This window comes from Zootoca vivipara, chromosome 13 (assembly GCF_963506605.1).
Source record: "Zootoca vivipara chromosome 13, rZooViv1.1, whole genome shotgun sequence".
NCBI classification, from domain to species: domain Eukaryota; kingdom Metazoa; phylum Chordata; class Lepidosauria; order Squamata; family Lacertidae; genus Zootoca; species Zootoca vivipara.
In genome coordinates this window covers 42268835-42279746 of record NC_083288.1, presented here as the reverse complement: position 1 = coordinate 42279746, position 10912 = coordinate 42268835, and the positions used below count along the sequence as shown (strand labels likewise).

The following is a 10912-nucleotide window of genomic DNA, read 5'->3' as shown; positions in this document are numbered from 1 at the left end:
TTTCCCCTATGCACTAAGATGTCCCTAGTTCTATTACAGCTTTTGAGACGGAAGTAGACTGTGAAAACTGGGGAAAAAATAACGATGACATTGATGGATCCTTGCTGGTCTCTGATTCCTAAGTCTAGCTGTGATTGCTGGAGGTAATATATTTTTATCAGGCTCCTCCAACCTTGTATCCTTCAGATGCTTTCAACCATAATTCACAGCAGTCAAAGCAAGCTGCAGGTGTTGGGGTTATGAACCAAAACAGTTGAAGGGCACCAGACTTTGAAAGCCTCAGTTATAGTACCTTTCACAGACTTTCTAATTAGCTTTGATAGTGTACTGTGCAAGGCCATGAGGTGGTTCGAACAGTGGGAACATTAATTATAGTTCTTTTGATAATTATAGGGAAGATAGTCACTTGTGTGTCTTTCTTAGCAGGAGTTTTTTATTTCCTCTTAGCTGCATAAGATTTTGAAGAAGAAGAAGAAATACAGGAATTGCAACCCTAGGGTCTCAAGAGAGTGAGGAAATGAGCATGTTTGATCATAACACTGGCCTCTTGAAATTCTGATCTGGAAAGAAGAATCCTATGCAATGGGAGGGGGGGTTTAAGCTACTTACATTGATTCAAAGTTCACAGAAAGTAGAGCAATCACATTAGTTGGTCAACTTGTCTTGCTGATAGATGGGAGAAAAGCACCAGTTTTTATGGTGGAGGAAAAAAAATGAAGCAGGAATAATGTGTTCTCCAACACAGAACAAATTTTTAATTCATTGCCAATGCTCAATTTTACTTCTTGTTATTCTTGCATCTCCCTTTTCTTATCCCCTTTTGTCACTTTTTTCCTTGCCAAAATTTAAACAGTTGTGACACAAATACATTATTGTTCTCCCCTTTCCCTTTCTTTGTGCTTTACAAATAGGAATATAATTTAAATGCAGACATACTGATTATTGCCCACCACCTCAGTTTCTAAGTGGTGTTAGATTCCCGGGTCTTCAGGCACTCAGCCAGGCTTTGCGTTTCCTTTTGGAATGAGACACAGCAGAGAGTTTGGCATTTTTAGGATATATGGTTCATTTACACATTATATACTTCCTGAGCCTATGATGGGGGGGGGGAGAGTTCACAGTAGTAACACCCCTAATGTCTTTAGATTTTTTCCTCTTAGCTGTAGCCTTGAATTCAAACAGACATTCAAACTTTGCTCTCTGACTCTTTCTCCAGCTTGCTGCTTTATTTCTAGGTCGCATCAGTGCAAACTTTGAACTCTAAACCCAGGCATGGTCCTTCCAACCAATTGAGGGAGTAGCCCCAACTATTTTGTGTCTCATATAGAGCCCCCTTTCCCTTGTTCTCCTAATGGCCCATCACCCAGGCAATCACCACAACACAGGAAGGTAGATTAGCCCAGTGTTTCCCAACCAGTGTGCCTCCAGATGTTTTGGGACTACAACTCCCATCATTCCTGACCACTGGTCTTGCTAGCTAGGGATGATGGGAGTTGTAGTCCCAAAACATCTGGTGGCACACTGGTTGGGAAACACTGGATTAGCCCATATATTAACATTTGCTGAATCCAAGGGTTAGAAAGATCTGATATGCAGCCCACTTTCCTCTTTCCTAGCCAAATTCTAAACTCTATATAAAATGATATAATATTTAAAGCTACAATACTCAACAGCAAGGAGAAGAAATAGCAGAATATGAGCTGTTTATGTACAATGAATGATTGTATACCATTAGAAAAAAGTAATATTTCAAGGTAGGAGAATCCCTACATAGGAATTTTATTTCATTAGATATATTATGATCCCAAAATTCTCCAAGGAGAATCCTACTTACATGAATGAAGGTGTTAATGTGGAGTTCATTGGAGTCTCCTGACCTTCTGAATCTACAGTGAAATATGTGCTGACCGCCTCTTTCCCTGTTTCCAACTCACTTGAGGTTTTTCATTCCTATTGGCTCAAAAGATCTGTCTCGTTTTCTCATTGATAACCTAGTGCTCAATTCCTACCCCAATTGTTCAGTTCAGTTGTTCATAAAATGATGTGCCACCAAGGACACAGCCCAGTGCCCCTTTTCGGTGCTACTTTTCAAGAAACAGAGGTGACGGAACTCTGCCTGAATGCCACCACCTGAGAGGTGGCAGAACTGAGGTCTGGCTGAAAGAAAGCCCAGCCTCTTCTGTCAATGTGATAAGTTGGTATCAGTCTCTTATTTGGTACCCTGCCAACTTACTACCAAACCTAGCACATCAACAATCAACCCACGAGGCCTTTATGATTCCGTCCCAGCCCAAGTCATTCCTGATTGTAATTAAGTGTACAGACGGCGAGCATTTTGCGTGTTCCTGATGGACCTGTGACAGCCGATACACACATCATTTTTGGCCCTGAAAGGTTGTGGAACAGAGGTTGAACAGGTGAGACTACTAATTCATGTAATGACACATACTCCACACCACTGGAGAATTGCTGGTACTCCATCTGACCTGTACACATTTATAATTTCACCACTAAAAAAAGGTTTGAAAATGCAACAACACAGAAGCATTTATCCAGACTCTGACTACAGAGAGGCAAGCAACCTGAAGAGTAAAACAAGCAAGAGCAAGAATGAAGCCATCTGGCATTGAGGGGGATGGGAATCAACCCCCAAAGAGCTTCCCATTCTCCCCTCCTTCCTCACGCAATTCTCCAGCTTTATCTTTTGTTTCTTCTCTTTTTATTATTATTTGCTATTTGAGCATATTGCCAAGAAGCAGAGGTCATCATTGGACAAAAAACCAGAGGAATCCAGCCCAACCCAAAATGATTGAAATCTCAAACACGTATTGAGTGTTTGACATATTTATTTCCCTTTAAATTAGCTGGGAATTTATTTAGCTCTTTCACTTTCTTTGATGTGGTCCTGTGGTCGTGGTAATTGTTTATCTCGGCTGCTAAGGGCAAATCATTATAATAAGCTTTCCTTAATGTTATATTTAATGAATATAGCCTTTCCCCCAACTTAAAGTAGTGTCCTGAGTCTTCCTTGGTGTGGATGTGATGGCAAAACATTTTTATCCAGATTATCTGTCAGATTTAAAGTATTGAAGAAAGCAGGGGGAGGGGAGAGACAGAACATGTCCTTCATAAACCTTTCAGTACTCAGTGCTTATATTTTGTGACTGTTTTTATGTTCAGTTTTTATAGGATTTCCACAGACGTATCTTTAAGAACCTCCATCAGAGTGGGGCAGGATGTACATTAACGCATCCAAATGCAGGGGAAAAAGATTGTATTAGACATCTCTGCTACTGAAAAGGTGTGGGAAAGAGTATGAGGGCAGAATAGCACAGTGCCAACGTATAAGAATAACAAATGCAGACTTCCCAGTGAGGAGAGGAAAAGAGACAGTGGATTTGGAATAGCTGAAAATAGGAGATAGAGGAGGTTTCTGGGTCTTGTTTTCAGGGATACATACAAGTCTCTGAACTAAATATTATATACAGAGACACAGAGCTTTGATTTGTTCATTATTTTCTTCTTATTACGTGCTCCCTATTGTTCAGCTCAGGCCTTAGCAAAATAATGTAACATTTTGGGGAAAATATGCAACCCAACAACCCAGCACTGGAGGCTAAGATAGAGAAGATCTCCACAGCCACCATGTATTTCCCCTTTGAGCTCATGTAGGCAGGAACAAAGGATAACCAAACACTGCAAAAGACCAACATGCTGAAAGTGATGAACTTGGCTTCGTTGAAACTGTCAGGTAATTTCCGGGCAAGGAAAGCCACAGTGAAACTGACCAAAGCTAGGAAGCCCATGTAGCCCAAGACACAGTAAAAGAAGGTCACTGTCCCCTCATTGCACTCCAGTACAATTTCTTCAGCCATTGATTTCATGTCAGCATTAGGGTATGGAGGAGAGTTCACCAGCCATAGAGTGCAGATGACTGCCTGGATAAGGAAGCAGGAGAGGACAATAGAGTTTGCCAGTCCTTTCCCCACCCACCTCCTCATCCTGGATCCTGGTTTTGTGGCCATGAAAGCCAGAACCACAGTGATGGTTTTTGCCAGAACACAAGAAACGGCCACTGAGAAGATGATGCCAAAAGCAGTTTGTCGGAGGAGACACGTCACCTTGTCAGGATATCCAATGAACAGTAACGCAGAAAGGAAGCAAAGCAAGAGGGAGATGAGCAGAGCGTAGGTGAGGTCCCGGTTGTTGGCTTTCACAACGGGAGTGTCCCTGTGCTTCACAAATATTTCTAGTACCAGTGCTGTAATGAAAGCAAAGGAAATAGCAGAACAGGCTAAGCTGAGGCCTAAAGGTTCTTCAAAGGACAAGAAAGTTGCACGCTTTGGAATACATATAGTCTTATGTTTGTTTGGATACTTTTCATCTTCACATTCATAGCAGTCATTCATGTCTGAGAAAGAAAAACATGGTTCTTAATCCCAAAAATATGACCAATATGTGACTGCTTGTAAATACATAATTAAAATGAATGATTTAAAAAGTTTACAAGGAGTTTTAAAAAATAAAGACTAAAATGATGGAACCAAGTCCTTCTCACCTATCTGATGTAGAATACTGATTGAGGCAAAATGCAAGAGGGAGGGCCACAAAGAAACAGAAGTCACCAGAAATAGAAGTCACTGAAACAGAAGTCACCAGATCCCCACATATAGTGAGATGGTGGGGAGGGGCAGCACTCAAAAAGGTGGTGGGAAACTGGACTGTTTATGACTGCATTTGGTCTTGCAGGAAGATTTTACGACTGTTTATGAATGCAAATTGGTTCCACAGGAAAAGCAATGGGTATAATGAGATAAGAATCCAATGTTTTTATTTAAACCAGGTTTCTCCATTGTTTTAAATTTGGTGATAAATTGCAGTTCAGCAACTTCTCTTTCCAGTCTATTTCTGAAATTCTTTTGTAATAAGACAGCTACTTTATGTAGGGATCTGGTGACTTCTCTTTCAGTGTATCTGAAGAAGTGTGCATGCACACAAAAGCTCATAACAATTACAAACTTAGTTGGTCTCTAAGGTGCTACTGGAAGGAATTTTTTATTTTATTTTGTTCAGATTTTCCTGTCACTGCTCAAGTTGCTCATATTTAAAGGTAAAGGACCCCTGACCATTAGGTCCAGTCGTGACCGACTCTGGGGTTGCGGCGCTCATCTTGCGTTATTGGCCGAGGGAGTCGGCGTACAGCTTTTGGGTCACATGGCCAGCATGACTAAGCCGCTTCTGGCGAACCAGAGCAGCACATGGAAACACCGTTTACCTTGCAGTTTGATGTGCTTTCGAACTGCTAGGTTGGCAGGAGCAGGGACCAAGCAACGGGAGCTCACCCCGTCGCGGGGATTTGAACCGCCAACCTTCTGATCGGCAAGCCCTAGGCTCTGTGGTGTAACCCACAGCACCACCTGCTCATATTTACTTACTCCTTAATTAAGGAGTAATTGTGTACTTGAGACTTTGCAAATTTTTACATTTGAAGACTTCATCAACACCTTTCAACTGTTTTCTGGATTTAAGCATTTCACACTTCTCTAAACATTATGGCACAATTCTCTGAAGTTTAAGGGCATCAAAATACATGTTTAAACATGTTACCTGAAAGTAAATGCACATTCAAAAATCATTTTAAGGAAAAATATATTATTTGTAAGCCTGGATGGGGGAGATATGATGACATACTCCCAGTTGTTACAGAATCCTCCTGGCTCATCTGAAAATCCATTTTATACTAATCCTGTTCAACCTGGTGGATCATTCTATAGGATTCTTCCTTAATAACAGCATTCAACACCAACAATCACAAATTATCACTCACCCCACCCCCACACTTTCACTGTGTCCCTTTTCTGAAAGATTTCTCAATATTTCATGAACTGTCAAAAGGAATCTTGGTGAATGCATGATTCCATATGCATGTTCTCAATTAGAGGCAACAAGCTACAAATATAGGCAGTAAATTTCTTACCCTCCTGGTCTGAAATCTTCCCTTCTGGACATGGGATGCAATCGTAGCAGCAAAATGCTTCCCCCTCCTTCACTTTCCTGCAAAAACCAGGCCGGCAGCTCTCAGTACATACAGAGATAGGCTGTGTCTAGAATACAAATGAAAGAAAGAGATGTATAAAATAAGTGGACTCAAAGAAAAGCTAAAAGGGGAAGTTAAGCATTTCCTCAATTCACTTAATAGCTTGTTTCAATTCCGTTTTGACTCATTTTCTGACATTTCCGAGTGACTCCATCTGCAAACTCAAATAAATTGTTGTTTTTTGCAGTTACTGATGTAGACAGTAAAGTTTTTAATATCCTCTATAGTCAGGGTTCTTTCTGCCACTGTGACATTAAGGGTTGTGGTGGTGTCCCTTACCACAAATTAAGCCTCAAAGTTATACACATGCTGTTCTAAAACATTGAAACATGGCATGCATTATCTGCCTTGTGAGGTCTACAAATGTGAAAAAAACTTTAAACCAATTTTGTAAAAAGAGCCACAGTTTATAAAGTGCTGAACATTGACATATGGACCATTTTTAAACTGAAATATTTATACCTGCAATCCATAGGTCTTAACTAGCCTGTCAAAGCCATTACCTTGACAAAGGAACCAGTTCAGCAAACTTCCCTTTATTTATTCTCCCCTCACTGATGCAGGAGCCCAGAATTGTAATGTGAACCAGGGTTTCATCCAAACTGATCCTCCAAATTCATAACAATATATTCAATATTATCAAAATCTGTTTAGTATTCACTTCTTCAAGTTGTCAGTTAACATATTTACTTTCAGTGTAATTGCAACCAATATAGAGGCTGTGCATGAAGCTTATAACCATAATTCATAGGTTGTGCCATCTATAATCCAATTTCAGTGAGAGCCAGTGTGGTGGAGTGGTTAAGAACGGTAGACTCGTAATCTGGTGAAACAGGTTCGCATCTCCGCTCCTCCACATGCAGCTGCCGGGTGACCTTGGGGTAGACACACTTCTTTGAAGTCTCTCAGCCTCACTCACCTCACAGAGTGTTTGTTGTGGGGGAGGAAGGGAAAGGAGAATGTTAGCCGCTTTGAGACTCCTTCGGGTAGTGATGAAGCGGGATATCAAATCCAAACTCTTCTTCACAAAGGCTGAATAATCAACAAGGAAATTATCTTTGTACGTTATGTTAAAGTGTTCACATTTTTTTAAAAGGCTAATCTTAACATCCTACCTGGTTAAACCAATTGTGCCATTTTATGGCTCCCTCATTGATGGTCAACGCTTGCTGTGGAGGAGCCAGGGAATCCACCCCTCCAACTTTCACTTTCTGAAAGGATTGGTTGGCGGAAACAATCCAATTGGTAATATCGAATCCAGCTAGTATCTCCCCATTCTGGTCCAAGGAAATCTTGTCCCCAGCGCTGTTGTTAAATGAGATACCCCTCAGAAAATGATGAAGCTAGATTGAAAAGGAAAGAGAAAGTATAGAAAAGGCTTCAATTTAGCAAGAGACAATCATGATGTTCACTTTCATGTCAGTTTTTCTAATATCCACCTTGGAGGAAAGCAGTTTTCTTTTCATTGTTATATATATATATTAAGTCTCATTTGGAAGTTCATTTTAAATTAAATTAAGATCTACTACAGCAAATTCACACACAGCCATATGAAGCTTTATTAACAGAAAGTGGGTGCTCTGTTCATTTTGTCATGAAATGACAAAAATATAAAATGTATAGACTCTATATCTATGCTATGTGATATATTATTTCTTTGATACTCCAACTTCAGAGATAAATGGGGAATCAGCCCCATGCTCATCTAAGAGGTTGGAATGAATAGTTGAAGGAACGGGTTGAAGAAGGAATATTGATAAAGGCAAAGTCTAGAAGTTGCCTATATCATGCGTGGACATAGCTGCCAAGTTATCCCTTTTTTACAGGGATTTTCCCTTATGCTGAATAGGCTTCCTCGCGAGAAAAGCGAAAACTTGGCAGCTATGTGCGTGGATAGAATTCATTTTCTTTTGCTCCCTTCCAGTATTTCTAGTTTAAGTTCCAACATTTTAAAAGAAGTAATTTAAAACATTTAAAATTAAAAAAAACTAGAAGTAAAATGAAAGATTAAATAATGTCAACACCCATGTGACTGGGCAGGTTTGCCTGAACAAATACAGGTGCCTAAATGTATACAGTGAAGGTGTTTGTCTGATGTCAATAGGCAGGGAATTCTAGTAGGCTGTATTTGAACTAAGAAAAACATGTGGAGAAGTTCCTATTTGTCACTATGTGCATTTCAAGAGATATATAGCAACTATCACATGGCCAAAGGGCATTGAATTGAGGAAGTGGTTTGGGGGCACTTGGGGAAGAATTCAGGAGCATTGCTGCACCTACATTGGTGACACCTGCCGTGGTTGCTTAGGAAAAATGACAGTTAACCTAACAGAAAGATAGAGAAGGCAAACAGAACATGTTTTGAACCTCTTTCAGGAAGGGTGTTCAGCCCAGTACCTGCCACAGTGGTTGTTTGTGGAACTTCATTCCTCCATTGATCATTACTGGTCTGTGTTTGACATGGGATGTAGACATGGCATGTAAAGCATGGGCCACAGCATAAACAGCATTGTAGATGTTGTAGCTGTGGCTGGTCATTCTCATTTCAAAAAAAGGACCAGGAAGACTCTCCAGCTCCTCTTGCCCAGTGCAAATATCCCCCTTTACGCTGCCAACAACTTGATTTGGAAATACACAGCCAAATGCCTGTTGCCAGAAGTCCAAAATAAAGCCATCACCTTTTGGGCTGGAAGGGTTTTTGCTCTGGACAAATTGACGAAATCCTGGTGGATCATTTGAGTGAGTTGTGAATGAGAGAACCCCATGGAGTATTTCTGTATCCCAAGTCCGTTGATAGACAAAAGAAGTGAGCTCCACCTGAGCTGTCATAATCCACACTTTACCTTTTGGCATATTTGAACTTTGTTCCAGTTCTGATTGGTAAGGAAACCATCTAAAATATGCCAAAGAATTTGATTCTCCATAAAACAAAATCACATTGGCTTTGCTATTATGTATTTTTTCATATATTTTTACCCCCATTTGAAACAAACTGAAAATTTCAGTAATATAAGTAGGTTTGTGACTTCTTTCTATGAAAGCAAAACAGATGCCACTCTGGGAAAAAAGGGGAACCACCGTTTGCACAAATCTTTCTGCATTCTCATCAGAGAAGGTAAGGATCCCAATCCATATCCATCTGAAATGCAGAAGCAAAGACAGGATCCCCTTATACTGGCGGGTTTCTTTGGGCGCCATCTGGTAGAAGAAAAGGCCTGGGGTTTTATCATTCATCACTGGAGCAGGGCCATATATGAGCTAAACATAGTTTTGGTAGGAGGAGAAAGAGACAGAAGCAACAATAACTTTTATAGATATTATATTTTTGTATTACAAGCATCAGTGGGGCAATTTCTAATTGGGCCTTTCAATCCTCGCCAGTTGGGCTGCCCATGCTATTTTTGCTAAGCCAAGTGACAGTCACCTGCCAATCAGCTGTTATCATATATCAGGTAATGACTATCCAAAAGAGACACCCACAACAATAACTTGCGTGCTATCTAGGGTTTATTTCTTAGTTTGGATCTGCCATTAGCATGGCCCACATGATTATTTGAAATGTCCACATTTATTAATCCAAATATATCTAGATGTGTTAAATTCCCACAAGATGACAAAGAGATACGTATCTCACCTGTGGAAACTTATAGATATCCAAGATTGTTGCCACATGAAGGGAAGTTTGGGGGTCCAGTCCTCCAATGATGGCTATCAAGTTTTTATTGGTGTCACAGATGTAGTTGGGGGCAAATGGGGATATGAGTAACATTGTGGCATGAGAGGTCCATTTGGCATTGAAATAACTGTCATAGATGCAGAAGCCTAAAGTGACATTGGGTAAGAGCTGAGGGTTTTCATTGATCTCCTTCACTGCAAATTGCAAGGCCAGGATATGCTGGTAGTTCTTAGGTACCACACTAAAAAGAGAGTTTTGTTTTCTATCAGGAGGGCATGTAACACTTTGTAAATTTTCTCACTGCTCAGTTCTACATCATCCTAATTAGTATTATTTATTACTGCAATTATTTAAGGTTTTTGTTTTTGCAGGGAGAGGGAGCTCCTGAACATGTATCACTACAATTGATCCCCAGTCTTGCCTACAATGGTAGAAAAGGAATGTAGGGGAAAATTCTATGGGAGGGGACCCCAGATTTTAAAATATCCATGATGTACATTTTTAATGCTGGCTTTATCATCTCTGTAGAAGTACTGTCCTTATTTCACTCTCTTGGGGCCCTGAAGCAAAAGTGATGCAATCATTTCTACAACAAAATTACAGTCTTCATATGATACCTGAATGTTTAACTCAGTGTGGAAAGTGGAAACAATTTCTTTAAACTAGTGGAGATCCTCCTGACCACATTTCTCCCACATCACATCTCCTTCGACCCAAACAGTAGTTCTGCCTCTAGGACAAGGGTGCAGAACTGTGGCCCTCCAGGTGTTGCTGTCCAACCATGTCCATTATTATTAATGCAACTGAAGGAGTCAAACAACCACCGCACGGCCACAGTTTATCCACCCCTCCTCTAAAATTCATTTCTGCAGTGTCCAAAGTGGGAATCAAAATGTAGAAGTGAAATTATACAGGTCTTACTTTAGCTCTTCAAGCAATGTTGGTGGGGGTTTTTCACTGAAGACTATTGAACTGGAGACGATGATGCTGTGAGAGGCTATGCCACCAAGGATGAGGTCTCCTTCCTGATGATACTGATGAAGTGGAGTGTGTGGATCATGGATGTGGCATTTAACAATGGGAGGTTTGCATATTGCATTAGGAAATAGAATCAGCAGCAAGACCAATAATTCCACCAT

General features: G+C 40.5%; 1 protein-coding gene across 1 annotated transcript; it reads right to left on the bottom strand.

The window, feature by feature from the left end:
• Positions 1 to 3512: 3512 nt before the first annotated feature.
• LOC132592976 (vomeronasal type-2 receptor 26-like) lies at positions 3513 to 10912 on the bottom strand. The gene is made up of 6 exons (XM_060281288.1): positions 10695 to 10912; positions 9732 to 10014; positions 8495 to 9295; positions 7213 to 7440; positions 5978 to 6104; positions 3513 to 4411 (listed from the first exon to the last, which is right to left on the bottom strand). Exons 1-6 carry the CDS (start codon positions 10910 to 10912, stop codon positions 3513 to 3515), a joined length of 2556 nt encoding a protein of 851 aa, XP_060137271.1.

What these genes read in the sequence shown, in the direction of transcription:
- LOC132592976 (XM_060281288.1), bottom strand. Translation starts at nt 10,912, where the DNA reads ATGGTGGAATTATTGGTCTTGCTGCTGATTCTATTTCCTAATGCAATA. An exon ending in ATATCTATAAGTTTCCACAG is followed by an intron (nt 9,296 to 9,731) that starts GTGAGATACGTA and finishes TTCTTCTACCAG; the next exon opens with ATGGCGCCCAAAGAAACCCG. An exon ending in GGCACAATTGGTTTAACCAG is followed by an intron (nt 6,105 to 7,212) that starts GTAGGATGTTAA and finishes TTTGTATTCTAG; the next exon opens with ACACAGCCTATCTCTGTATG.